The 14114-nt window shown below is 49.1% G+C and overlaps 3 protein-coding genes across 3 annotated transcripts; 2 read left to right on the top strand and 1 right to left on the bottom strand.

The window, feature by feature from the left end:
- The first annotated feature begins 313 nt into the window (after positions 1-313).
- Positions 314-5130, top strand: LOC100831346 (DNA replication licensing factor MCM5). Its single transcript, XM_003570259.4, has 19 exons — positions 314-625; positions 721-835; positions 922-1065; positions 1158-1337; positions 1442-1540; positions 1662-1795; positions 1873-1978; positions 2058-2192; positions 2278-2355; positions 2808-2912; positions 3026-3117; positions 3218-3350; positions 3461-3556; positions 3630-3736; positions 3812-3902; positions 4055-4164; positions 4317-4446; positions 4527-4628; positions 4723-5130. The coding sequence occupies exons 1-19, from the start codon at positions 465-467 to the stop codon at positions 4804-4806; spliced, it is 2202 nt and encodes a 733-aa protein (XP_003570307.1). The 5' UTR covers positions 314-464; the 3' UTR covers positions 4807-5130.
- Positions 5131-5345: 215 nt separating this feature from the next.
- On the top strand, positions 5346-11158 carry LOC100831040 (ATPase 8, plasma membrane-type). The gene is made up of 3 exons (XM_003570258.4): positions 5346-8045; positions 8129-8482; positions 8572-11158. Exons 1-3 carry the CDS (start codon positions 5829-5831, stop codon positions 8851-8853), a joined length of 2853 nt encoding a protein of 950 aa, XP_003570306.1. The 5' UTR covers positions 5346-5828; the 3' UTR covers positions 8854-11158.
- Positions 11046-11730, bottom strand: LOC100827493 (60S ribosomal protein L39). Its single transcript, XM_010237620.3, has 3 exons — positions 11577-11730; positions 11384-11487; positions 11046-11290 (listed from the first exon to the last, which is right to left on the bottom strand). Exons 1-3 carry the CDS (start codon positions 11577-11579, stop codon positions 11242-11244), a joined length of 156 nt encoding a protein of 51 aa, XP_010235922.1. The 5' UTR covers positions 11580-11730; the 3' UTR covers positions 11046-11241.
- Between the last annotated feature and the right edge of the window lie 2384 nt (positions 11731-14114).

The following is a 14114-nucleotide window of genomic DNA, read 5'->3' as shown; positions in this document are numbered from 1 at the left end:
CAAATCGTAGATTGTTTGGACCACCGGCTAAATACCTACGCATTGATATGGATGAATTAAATCGGACTTGCTTGCTGAAGATTAAACAACTATACAGTGGTGTCATTGTATATCTCAATTTAGATGGCAAACGTCATCACTTCTTTTTTTTGAATCGTTTAACAAATTAAATTCTTTGCATTATCCTTCCAGGCCTAAAAGCCCATATACAAAAAGCCCACTACAATGGCCTGCTTTTGTATCTTCCACCCTCACAAATCACAAGCAACCCTAAACAAGCAGGGACCAGAGCCGATCAATCTTCTCCCGCCAAAACATCCGCCGCTTTCCCGCCAAACCCCTCCTCTATTACCCTTTTCGCGCCGCATCTTCTTCCCCATCGCCGTCTTCCCGCCCTTCCCCTCCGTATCCATCCTCACCCAAACACACGTCCGCAACTCCTTCTCGCCGCCGCAGCCGTAGCCATGTCAGGTTGGGACGAGGGAGCCGTCTTCTACAGCGACCAGGCGCAGTTCCCGCGCGGCGGCGACCCGGGCGGCGCAGAAATCACCCGCCACTCCGCCCTCCGCAAGTTCAAGGAGTTCCTCCGCGGTTTCACCGGCCCGACCGGCGACTTCCCATACCGGTCCGCCCCGCCCCTCCACCCCCCTTGCCAGATCTGACGCCTCGCTGGTGGAATCAGGCTAACCCGCAGTGTGTTTGTCTTTTTGTTTGTTCCAGTGAGAGCCTCGTGCACAACCGCGACCATGTCACCGTCGCTATCGAGGACCTCGACGCATTCGATGCCGAGCTTGCTGACAAGATCCGGAAGGCGCCAGCCGATTACCTGCCCTTGGTGCGCTGTTCTCTGATTTTTTGTCATCTATGTTTCTTTTTGTTGATTTCGGGTTGTGCTTAACATTTTCATGTGGGTTTCTATAGTTTGAGACGGCTGGGTCCGAGGTTCTGGCCAGTCTCCGGTCTAAGGTTGCCGGTGAAACCGGGGAGATGGAGGAGCCAGTTACCGGGGATGTGCAGATCTTCTTGTCCTCGAAGGAGAACTGCCTTTCCATGAGATCTATTGGGGTCAGTTCTGAAATTACTTCTATGAAGTAGCCCATTTTAGAGAAGTTGTAGAAGCAACATTTTATTAACAATTTTTTCTTCAAAAATTTCAGGCAGATTACATGTCAAAACTGGTGAAGATTGCGGGCATTGCGATTGCTGCATCGAGGGTGAAAGCCAAAGCCACTCATGTTACATTGATATGCAAGAACTGCAGGACTGTGCGGACGGTGCCGTGCAGGCCAGGCCTCGGTGGGGCTATTGTCCCCCGGTCGTGTGATCATCTCCCTCAGGTATATTTCTCAGTAATCATATCCAGTCATTGTATTGCTGTTTGATTTCTGTACTGTTGATGACTTAATGGTGGTGTATGTATCTGATTGTTTAATTCCCATAGCCTGGAGAAGAGCCATGCCCACTGGACCCCTGGATTGCAGTCCCTGATAAGAGCAAGTATGTGGATCTACAGACTCTCAAATTGCAGGAAAATCCTGAGGTTAGTCACTCTAGTTTGCTTGTTCCACCACAGTTGCATCGTTGTAGTCCCATTTATGTGTGTGATGTTCTTTAGCTCCCATAACATGAATTAACTGGTCTCTCTTAAACTCGCCTTCCAGGATGTTCCAACTGGTGAGCTCCCTAGGAATGTGCTGCTTTCTGTAGACAGACACCTTGTTCAGACCATTGTTCCGGGTACAAGGTTGACTGTGGTTGGCATCTACAGTGTCTTCCAAGCATCTGGCACTGCCAAGTATGTTGGTCTCGAAGTATTTTTTTTATTAGCTAGACTGATTACATGGCTGACGCTGATGTGAATTCATTTTGCAGCCATAAAGGTGCTGTTGGAGTTAAACAGCCCTACATTAGAATTGTGGGGTTGGAGCAGTCTCGAGATGATAACTCAAATGGCCCCTCAAATTTCACACTCGATGAGGTAGTTTGTTTTCTAGTGTTAAATTAATTAAAGGAGTTTCACATTTTTCATATATGTTAATTTTCTTGTTGTGTTGTAGGAAATGGAGTTCAAAGAATTTGCGCAGAGGCCAGATGCATATGCCAAGATTTGCTCAATGATTGGCCCTTCAATTTATGGACATTCTGATGTCAAGAAGGCTATTGCATGCTTGTTGTTTGGGGGATCAAAGAAGGTATTTGATCTTATGTAGTGTTTTATTCAGTGGATAATTGGTACTGCTCCCATGCTGTTCAAAGTTAAACTGCTGCTTACTGCAGAGGCTACCGGATGGTGTCCGTTTGAGAGGAGACATTCATGCCTTGCTTTTGGGTGATCCATCCACAGCAAAGTCCCAGGCAAGTATTGTTTGAAGTTATGGTAGCATATGGTTTGTGATGTCAAATAACATGACAACAAAATGCATCAGTCATGTGAACTCAAAAGAGTTGTCAGTTTTTTATAAAATTGATCGGAGCCTTCCGAAGAAGAGGAATATGGTATAGTTCCAAAACCATCGCTTAAACTAGCAAGAAATAGCTCTTGAGTGTTAGGCCCTTCAGCAAGAGACCCTGCAAAGATAGTATCCATGGGCCAGTCTCTTGGTTGGATCCTGCTTCCTTCTATGCATTGGGCAGAAGTGCTGCTCTTTTGGTTGAAATAATCTCATAGAAGGCATGCCCTCTTGATTCATGTGAATTCCTTACTCTAGTTAACTTCATGATTAAAAAAACATTGTTTCAGAGTTCTTAAAATCAATTGTAAACCAATGATTTCCGATTCATTGACATTAATTCCTGTGTTTGGACAGTTTCTCAAGTTTGTAGAGAAAACAGCACCAATTGCAGTTTATACATCGGGAAAAGGTTCATCTGCAGCTGGTCTTACAGCATCTGTAACTCGGGATAGTAACTCGGTATGCTTGTGCTCATTCAATTACTTGTTTGTTTTCCCTGCAAAAAAAATTACTTGTTTGTTTACTCAAAATTTGGTTTCTGTGGGTTAAAAAAATGCACCTTTTCTGTACAGCGTGAGTTTTATTTGGAAGGAGGGGCCATGGTACTGGCTGATGGTGGAGTGGTTTGTATTGATGAATTTGACAAAATGAGACCTGAGGACAGGTAAAATTCAATCAATTCTTGGTTGAAACTAGAAAAAACATAGTAGAAGCCTGCTTTTCTTGTACCGCCTCATCATAATTTTTTTTCTTCTGTGGTTCAGAGTTGCAATTCATGAAGCCATGGAGCAGCAGACCATATCTATTGCCAAAGCTGGCATTACAACAGTACTCAATTCGAGGACCTCAGTTCTTGCAGCTGCCAATCCAATTTCAGGGCGGTATGATGACCTTAAGGTTTGTCCGTCTGTTCTGTTACTGCATTGCCTGCTATTCCATATTTTCAAAAAGTACTGACTAACTTCTATGAATAAGCCATTTGATAAATTGTTTTTGTTGTTCATCAGACTGCACAAGATAATATTGATCTGCAGACAACAATTCTTTCTCGGTTTGATTTAATCTTTATTGTTAAAGATGTCAGAATGTATGAGCAGGATAAGGTGCGCAGCTAATTGCCTTTGTCAGATTACTGTATACTCCTGAGTTCTATACTAAATGAATTTCAAAATGCAGCGAATAGCAAACCACATCATTAAGGTGCACGCTAGTGGTGCGGCAACTACATCCAAGAACATGGAGATGGATGCCAATACCAATGAAGGAGAGAATTGGTTGAAAAGGTGTGGTTGGCTTGGCATTTCGTGTTTCACAATTATTATTATTTATTAATAGTGCATAGTCTTACTGATATGTAGGTACATTGAGTACTGCCGCAATACTTGTAGACCACGGCTCTCAGAAAAAGCAGCAGAGATGCTCCAGAACAAATATGTTGAGATCAGACAGGTATGTCAATTGCAGATATTTACCTCATTAGCTGGTCATTTTTTCCCACACAGAAAAAAAAAGCTGGTCATTTAACGAGACAGCTTGAAGATCATGAGAACATTACTGGTCATTAAGACTTGATTACCTTTATAATATTCATCACTGTGCAGAAAATGAGACAACAATCTCATGAGACAGGGAGAGCTGCAGCTATACCCATCACTGTAAGGCAGCTTGAAGCTATTATACGGTTGAGCGAATCTCTTGCGAAGATGAGATTGTAAGTGCTAGCGACCACTTTCCACAGACATTGGTTTGCATGTAGCTCAATATATTCTTGTATAATTGGAAGATCTTTAAGAATTTAACTTTGTTGTACTCTTAACAATCAAGTATCATGTCATTCCTTGCTGACACGGGAATGGTTCCTAGGACAAGTGTGGCTACACCAGAGCACATCGAAGAGGCCTTTAGACTGTTCAATGTCTCGACTGTTGATGCCGCAAGATCTGGAATCAACGAGCATCTGAACTTGTCACCGGAGATTGCAAATGAGATCAAGGTTTACTCTTGCATCCAAAAATAAATCTAGCACTACAACATTGCATTTTCTGAGTTTCTCTTCCCTTTTCACCCTGACAGCAAGCGGAAGCACAAATAAAGAGAAGAATGGGAATTGGAAGTCACATATCTGAACGACGACTGCTCGATGAACTAAACCGGATGGGCATGAACGAATCCATCGTAAGCGACCTGCCATTTTACGTCCGAAAGTAATAACAAATAATCAACAACCAGGACATTTCTTTCTCACTGCGGTTTTCTGTTGCTTTTCCAGGTGAGAAGAGCCCTTGTGATCATGCACCAGAGGGATGAGGTCGAGTACAAGAGGGAGCGCCATGTGATCGTCCGCAAGGCTTGAGCTGAAGTGCACCGAACGGGCGGAATTCTCCTCTGTTCAGATCATCTGATGTGTGTATAAAGTTGCTGGAATTGCAACCTGGGTGGAGCATAGAAGCGTACCGGCTGGTCACTGACTGTGGCTGCTGTAATCTGCAAGAGAAGAGAAGAAATTCCATGCATCATTGGAACTGAATCTGTAACTGCACGCTTGTACTGTAGTAAAGCTGTAGCCGTGGCACTAGATTATCTCGTGCCAGCGCTTGATTGAAATGAAGGTGTACCACACCCACACATAGTTAGTCTACTCATGAATGCAAAAGATCTGTGCCCGAATTTAGCTACATATTCAGGGCTGCTGTGGTGTTTGACAATGATTGGTAAGGGCTGCCTGACGCCTGAAATCAGCTGTTGCTCCTCTGTTCAATGTGATGCGTGGGCGTTATTTCTGAATCTCCTGTCAATTCGATTCGCGTGATTAGTACCGCGCTTTATGTGTGTGTGCGCCCCGGACAGAAGTTGTGTACGCAGCTGTGTGTGCAAGCCAGCTTTTGCCTTGCCGCCGGAGTAAGCAGCAGCAGCAAATCACTGCCAGCAGCAGCAAAAGGGCGAGGTCTTGGTATCCTCCCGCTGGGCGCTCGGGGCCGTTGCATGCGACGACCAGCTTTGTGAGGCTGCAAGCCACCCGGCTCCCCGGTCTCCGTGGCGCGGTATAAGGATCGCCATGGCCGGTGTCGTCTTAGAAGCAGCGCAGGGACCGCGAGGCCCTTCCTTCCATGAAGGACCCCCCCTCCCAGCTCCCTCCGCGCGCCGCGCTAGCACGCCCCACACATAGAAAGTGAGCTCCACAGCCCCCCCTGCCGGGAGCTTGCTCGCTTCAGATCCCATCCTTCACCCCTTCCTTCTTCCGTCTGCCTCCTTCCCCGCGCGCCACCTCCCCCATTGATTCTTCCCATTGATTGACAACAAGAACAAGAAGAACAAGAAGAAGAGGAGCTGCAATCTAGCTTGAGAGGCTTGGAGGCGCACGGCGCGCAGGCCGCCATGGCGTCCATCTCGCTGGAGGACGTCCGGAACGAGACGGTGGACCTGGAGACGATCCCGGTGCAGGAGGTGTTCCAGCACCTGAAATGCAGCAAGCAGGGCCTCTCCGCCTCGGAGGCCGAGAACCGGCTCAGGATCTTTGGCCCCAACAAGCTGGAGGAGAAGACGGAGAACAAGCTGCTCAAGTTCCTGGGCTTCATGTGGAACCCGCTGTCGTGGGTCATGGAGGCCGCCGCCATCATGGCCATCGTGCTCGCCAACGGCGGCGGCAAGCCCCCCGACTGGCAGGACTTCGTCGGCATCGTCGTCCTCCTCTTCATCAACTCCACCATCAGCTTCATCGAGGAGAACAACGCCGGCAACGCCGCGGCCGCCCTCATGGCCGGCCTGGCCCCCAAGACCAAGGTGCTCCGTGACGGGAAGTGGCTCGAGATGGACGCCTCCATCCTCGTCCCCGGGGACATCATCAGCATCAAGCTCGGTGACATCATCCCCGCTGACGCCAGGCTGCTGGAAGGCGACCCGCTCAAGGTTGACCAGGCGGCGTTGACCGGCGAGTCCATGCCGGTCAACAAGCACGCCGGGCAAGGGGTCTTCTCGGGGTCCACGGTGAAGCAGGGCGAGATCGAGGCCGTGGTGATCGCGACCGGGGTGCACACCTTCTTCGGCAAGGCGGCGCATCTCGTGGACAGCACAAACAACGTGGGACACTTCCAGCTCGTGCTCACCGCCATTGGCAACTTCTGTATCATCTCCATTGCCGCTGGCATGCTGGTGGAGGTTGTCGTGATGTACCCGATCCAGCACCGGGCGTACCGGGACGGCATCGACAACCTCCTTGTGCTGCTCATCGGGGGCATCCCGATCGCCATGCCCACCGTGCTGTCCGTCACCATGGCAATCGGCTCGCACCGGCTGTCGCAGCAGGGCGCCATCACCAAGCGGATGACGGCCATCGAGGAGATGGCCGGCATGGACGTGCTCTGCAGCGACAAGACGGGCACGCTCACGCTCAACAAGCTCACCGTCGACAAGTCGCTCATCGAGGTCTGCGGCAGGGGGATCGACAAGGACACCGTGCTGCTCTACGCGGCCAGGGCGTCCCGCGTCGAGAACCAGGACGCCATTGACACGTGCATTGTCGGAATGCTGGCCGATCCCAAGGAAGCCAGGGCCGGGATCCAGGAGGTGCATTTCCTGCCCTTCAACCCTGTGGAGAAGCGCACGGCCATTACCTACATCGACGGCAATGGCGACTGGCACAGGATCAGCAAGGGCGCGCCGGAGCAGATCATCGAGCTCTGCAGGATGCCCAAGGAGGCCGAGAAGAGGATCCACAGCCTCATCGACAGTTACGCCGACCGTGGGCTCAGGTCCCTCGGCGTGTCGTACCAGCAGGTGCCCGCCAAGAACAAGGACAGCCCCGGGGAGCCATGGCAGTTCACGGGCCTCCTGCCGCTCTTCGATCCTCCGAGGCACGACAGCGCGGAGACCATCCGCCGCGCGCTGCACCTGGGCGTGAACGTCAAGATGATCACGGGAGACCAGCTGGCCATCGGCAAGGAGACGGCGCGGCGGCTCGGCATGGGCACCAACATGTACCCGTCCACGACGCTGCTGGGGGACAAGAGCACGGAGATGAGCGGGCTCCCCATCGACGAGCTGATCGAGAAGGCCGACGGGTTCGCGGGGGTGTTCCCGGAGCACAAGTACGAGATCGTGAAGCGGCTGCAGGACCGGAAACACATCTGCGGCATGACCGGGGACGGCGTGAACGACGCCCCGGCGCTGAAGAAGGCCGACATCGGCATCGCCGTGGACGACGCCACGGACGCCGCCCGGAGCGCGTCGGACATCGTGCTCACGGAGCCCGGGCTGAGCGTCATCGTGTCGGCGGTGCTCACCAGCAGGGCCATCTTCCAGAGGATGAAGAACTACACCATCTACGCCGTGTCCATCACCATCCGGATCGTGCTGGGATTCATGCTCGTCGCGCTGCTCTGGAAGTTCGACTTCGCGCCATTCATGGTGCTCATCATCGCCATCCTCAACGATGGCACCATCATGACCATCTCCAAGGACCGCGTCAAGCCGTCCCCGACCCCGGACTCGTGGAAGCTCAAGGAGATCTTCGCCACCGGCGTCGTCCTCGGCACCTACATGGCCCTCGTCACCGTCCTCTTCTTCTACCTCGCACACGACACCGACTTCTTCACCGTACGCCACCGCCGTCTTCTTCTTCTCCGATGTGACAAACGAACTACATCCATGATCTCATTGGCATTGAATTCTTGTTGCAGGAGACGTTTGGGGTGAGGTCGATCAAGGAGAACGAGAAGGAGCTGATGGCGGCGCTGTACCTGCAGGTGAGCATAATCAGCCAGGCGCTCATCTTCGTGACGAGGTCGAGGAGCTGGTCGTTCGTGGAGCGGCCGGGGTTCCTGCTGCTGGCGGCATTCCTGGCGGCGCAGCTGGTGGCCACGTGCATCGCGGTGTACGCCAACTGGGAGTTCTGCCGGATGCAGGGGATCGGTTGGGGTTGGGGCGCCTCCATCTGGGCCTTCAGCATCGTCACCTACATCCCCCTCGACGTCCTCAAGTTCATCATCCGATACGCGCTTAGCGGCAGAGCATGGAACAACATCAACAACAAGGCAAGCAGAAGCCAGCCTCGCTAGCCGCCGTCGCAAAATTTCCTTAACGATTTTTCTCCTCACCTCACCTCAGTGCTCTGCATGAACAGACGGCGTTCACGAATAAGAGCGACTACGGCAAGGTGGAGAGGGAGGCGCAGTGGGCGACGGCGCAGAGGACGCTGCACGGGCTGAACCAGCCCAGCAACAACTCCGACCTCTTCAACGACAACTCGGGCTACCGCGAGCTGTCCGAGATCGCCGAGCAGGCCGCCAAGCGCGCCGAGGTGGCCAGGCTCAGGGAGCTGCACACGCTCAAAGGACACGTCGAGTCGGTGGTCAAGCTCAAGGGGCTCGACATCGAGACGATCAACCAGAGCTACACGGTATGATCCACGACGACGACCACCGCCGTCGATGGACACAGAAACAGATATATATGCTTCTACTCTTTTTTTTTTCTTTTTTTTTGGGCCCCCTCTGCCGGTTTGTCGACGAGCCGGACAGGGAGGGGAAGTTGATTCTAAGGGTTGTTATTTTGACCTAGACTTCGTTGGCTATATTTGTAATTTTTGCAGTGGGGAACAGTTGCCCTCTTGAGTATGTATAGAATATGTACGATTTTGGGTTCATGCCAGTACTTTTGGGCCATGACATTGTTGTTTTCCTTGTAATAGTAAGCTCTTCCTGAATTGTCAGCTTTTGCCATTCAGATCTTGTTCATCCATTTGTTTCATGTGCTATCAGATGCATTTGTTGCCTGGGCTATCAAATGCAAAGACAAAGAAAGAAAAACCTACACACGTACAAGGTGACCGTGAGTTGAGAAAATGGACTTGCCATGCCTTGGTCGATACGTGCAGTCAATTCAATTTTAGCCCACCCAAATGTCCACTGCTCCACCGTCTCCGCTTCTTCCTCCTCTCCAGGCTCTCTCTGTCGTCACCATGGGAGAAATTACAGCAAAGATGGCATCGGAAACGATGAAGAAAGGGGTTTAGAGTTCTAAAAGGATGAACAGGGAGGTTCCTTGATCCAGAGGCACAACTCACAAACAGAAAAACAGATACCTGCCGGTGCTACTTACCATCTCCGTTCTAAAACAGCATTAATTCGTTTAGAGGCTACAGAGCAACGCAACAGCATCCCCCGCACAAAAAAGAAGCAAGGAATACCAGGTCATTTTCCTTCAGCTCAGCACCCGAGCAAATGAGCTTCTAGAAAAAAAAATGAAATGACGTTTTGTCGAGGTTAAGTCGAAACAGTATTTGAACACGCCTAGATCAAGATCAACAGAAAGGTCAGATGTTCCCAAAAAAAAATAGGTCAGATGTCCAAATTTACTGCAATGCCTGGAACGGTGACAGGGATCAGAGCAGCAAGGCTAGCAAGCTACTAATTGCCCAGAACATTCCATATCCGAAAAGACACGTTGTTCCAATACCTCTTAGAAAGAGGCAAGGATGTAAAATCACCATCTCCATTTAAAAAGGTTTTTGCTGGTTATGCTGTGCAGGGATAAAAGACATGAATTAGCAATTGGGTGTCACTGGCAAGGGAAGGGAAGGCACTCAATAATTGTATACATACTACCTCCTATCATCTTGTGCACTCACAGCTATATCACTATTTGCATTCCAGGCATCTACTGGTACACAGCATGACTAACCCACAACTACGCCGTCGTATTTTCATTCCAGGCATCTACTAATACACAGCACGATTACCCCACAACTATATTTGCCCTCCAGGCATATGTAAACAAAGTCAATAGCTACAGAACCTATCTAGAAAAATCAACCGTTAACACCAAACAGTAGGGCAACCAAACAGGCACAGAGATGAAAAATAATTGATCAGGTGAACCAAAATTTAAGTACAACTGGTGACTTGAAGATTTCCAAGACAACATAGGTCAGTTTGTCTTCAACTTGAGTGCAAGGCAACATGATTAACAGACCTGTGAAGTTTCAAGTTGAAGACAACATAGATCAATGGTATATTTGAAATGAAACGTCTGGGCTAGCTTGAGTGGAAGGCGACACACCAACCATACAACAATGGAACTCTGGCCATGGTAAGACATCAGGATGTTCAGACACAATTTTGTCAAACTCTCTCACCAACCAGACTTGAACCAAACTTACAAAAGGAAGACATTTATGTACTGATTTGTGCTAAACAGAGTGAACACCAACATATTTTGACACTGCAGTTCAACAAAGAACTTACATCGGCAGAACCTACAGAGCATAACCCAACGCTTCTATGCGTATGATTTTTGTCTGACCCTACCGATCCAGCCATTCAGGCTTTGAAGCAAAGTATAGGCTACCGTCAGACCAATTATCGTACTGCCATTGGACAGCAAATCGTCATATGAATAGTACCTAGTTTCTAGCATAACCTACAGAAAAACCTGAAGTACAATTATACCCTACGGTCATAATTGCATTAACCGTAAAATAAAACGGTGCATCAATCATATTTTGTGACGATGCAATAGATACATACACAGAACAGAACCAATGCAAATATAATTGACCAGATGCGAGGAAATTAAGCCACATATATGACACGAAAATATAGGAATGGTTCTTTACTTAGCACAGCATGGCATCATCAGTACACCAGAGTACAAGCAATTCTCTTAACATCACCAAAATCTTAACAAAAGCATCCTGGAATCACTTCCTAACTTGCATAACACTGAAACATCCATAAAACAAAATGCAGATAAGTCTTGAACCATGGCTTTCCCAAGCTGCAGCATCCCCTGCTTAGAACCCAAGCTTGGTGCGGCGCCAGTGCCTGCGCTTCGCGTTGTACCTGGACGCGAGACAAAGCAAAGCGGCAGCAGCACAGGGTCAGCGTACCGATCGAAGGGGGGGAGTGGGAGAGGGGGTGGACGGGGGCCATTACCTGATGGTGTTGTCGGTCCGCATGCGGATCCAGTAGGGGATGGGGCGGTTCTGGCGCATCTTCTTCGCCAGCTTCTGCTTGATGCGGAAGGTCTTGTGGGACGGCTGCGCGGAGGCAAAGAAACGAACTGTCACATGGGCGAAACACCACACGGATCGAGCTCCAGGGAAGAGGAAGAGATCGATTTACGCACCATCGTCGCGGCGGAGACGAAGACGCGGCGGCGGCGGCGGCGGCGGCGGAGACGAAGAAACCCTAGGTCCGTGAATCGTCGAAGTGGCGGACAGTGAGGATTATATAGTGAAGACGAGTAGTATTGGGCTTTGTTTACACCGGATAGTCAATTGGGCCTGCTCAATGACTGGATGCACTTGCCAACCACTTAATTTCCAAGGATGGGCTTTGAAAAAAGAGTAGTAGTACAACGGTACGTCATGGGCATTGGACTGCGAAAGCCCATTAATGTAGGGTTCATTAAGTTGAAAACCAATGGAGTCATCTAAAAAAAACAATGGAGGTTCTACGAATCACTAGCTGTAAAAAAAACGTTTGAAGAATCACTATGCTTTAAATAAAGAGTTCGCTAAGGGTGCAAGGTTCACAGAAAACAAAAAAATCTCTCTTTTAGGCAATTTCGCCAAGGCCGATGGTAGGCTACCGAGAGGTGGTCTCATGAGTTTGGCACCTCGAATGTCACGAGATTGGTTGGTATTTCGGGTTTTCATCGATTTCGAGCAATTTGGATCTTTGTTTTTCGCTTTTTGGACATGTTCAATGGATTCTTATTTTGCCATGTCCGGGCGTCATCGCTTGATGGGTGATGATGCTTTGGCTTTGTTCTATTCATCCTCTCTTCGTAAGTTTCTTCGGCAAACTTAGCTTTACATGACAAATCACTACATACATAGAGTGTGGTTTTGTCACCAAAACCCTTTCCGATTGACAGAACGAGTCGCCACTGACACTTGGAAAAACCGTGTTTGGTTCTTGTCCAAATTCGTCCACCGAAATTTTAGCAAACCCATGTTATTTTGTCTCCATTTAGTTGCTAGCCAAAGTTCTGTTTGCCAATAAAATATCGTCAACAATTTCACATATATTCTTGCCAATTTCTTGTCCAACCATGAACCAACAAATCTTCAACCAATTTTCTGGCTAGCCAGCCAATGGTTGTCAAAAATTGCCGGGACATAAATTAATGGGGAAGAGCCAATATACCTTTTCATCATCCTCCGTATGGTTCATGTCAGGTTAAAGAAAGCGCCTCAAGTGACCTCCGAGACATCAAGGAAGACGTGTGTTTGGGGTGGTGTAAGTGATTATTCCTCACGAGAGTTGTCCTTGGTGTTGCTCCAAAAGAATGTTTCTCCTAACTCGAAGTGATCGTCCATCCAAGGTCGGCATAGCATAACAACTGTCAATCTAGCTTGAGTTATACCACTTCATTGTTATCACAAACCTTTTTTCCAATTTTCTTCTTGTCAACACCGAAGACTCCACTCCGAATCCCCGAATTCATTCAACGCGCCAACAACGACCTCGGCTCGCTCTTGGCGACAGGCACTTTAAATAACAACCGTCTCCGTCTCGGCTATTAGCTGGAGTCGAGATCTATCGAGCCCTACGTACATTGCCCAAACCGCAATTCCCGGGACCGCCCCCCGACCCCGACCTCACCTGAGCCGCTGAGCGGCCTAAACAACCGGAACAAAACACGCACGTCCCTCTCAAATTAGCACAGCTGATCGTCCCCCGAACCGCGTCGTGGGAATTGGGATGGAAGACCGGTCGCGGGTAGCATATGCACGATGCAGACCAAGATGCATGCACCAGCCATGTAGATGCACAGTCTCCCTTCCGTTATATGATCCGCCGTCGTCTTCGTCTTCTTCCTCCGGACATCGCAATCGCGGACTCAGTACTAACTAGAATTCACATGGGGATGGATATATATCGATCAATCTGAAGAGCGTTTTGCTGTGACGACCGGCCGTCGTCGTCGTTAGTTCGGTTGGCGGGTCGCAGTCGCGGTGGGCGTTCGATCTTAGCTGCGTGCTGCTGTCTGCCATGTTCGATCTCTCACGGATCGATTGCCCGGCCGGCCGGCCGGTGCATTGCACGACGCCAAGCACGTCCATCGATCCGTGCCGTGTCCATCAGCAAGCAGACCTAGAGGAAATGAATCCCAAAATAGAAAGGCTTTTGTTTCTGCTGTCGTTCAGCCCAGCAAGGCAGTATTTTGACCCTTTTTTTCTGTCGGGATTCTCAACTGTAATATAGTAATTGCTGGGTTCAGTAAACCTCGGCAGACGCAACTTGTGTTGAGTGTAGCATCCCAACTCCCAAGATTATATTGTGTCGCACGGCCGGTCCAATCATTGGATATTTAAGAGGCTATTTAAGATCCCAATCCGGTCAAATAAAGATCCCACAAAATGAGGAACATATGGTACGAGTATGTGCTAGGGTTTAAAGGACTTGGATTTGACCAATACTACAACTGAAGCAGACTACTCCATCTGATCAAGATCTACCCTGCAGCCAGCCAGGCTCAGCAATCTAACAATTGATTACGTACTACTAACTACTCCAGTTTTTTCAATATAAAAATGTTTTAATTATAAACTTGGTCAAATTTAAAGAAGTTTAATTTAAAACAAACCTATAACATCTTACATTTAAAAACGGATCAGGGGGTACATAGCATGCATCCCTATGTACCGTGACGGGT

Source organism: Brachypodium distachyon, chromosome 3, assembly GCF_000005505.3.
Source record: "Brachypodium distachyon strain Bd21 chromosome 3, Brachypodium_distachyon_v3.0, whole genome shotgun sequence".
Classification (NCBI taxonomy): Eukaryota; Viridiplantae; Streptophyta; class Magnoliopsida; order Poales; family Poaceae; genus Brachypodium; species Brachypodium distachyon.
Note: the sequence above shows the minus strand (reverse complement) of the source record. Positions and strands in the feature narration are given on the sequence as shown.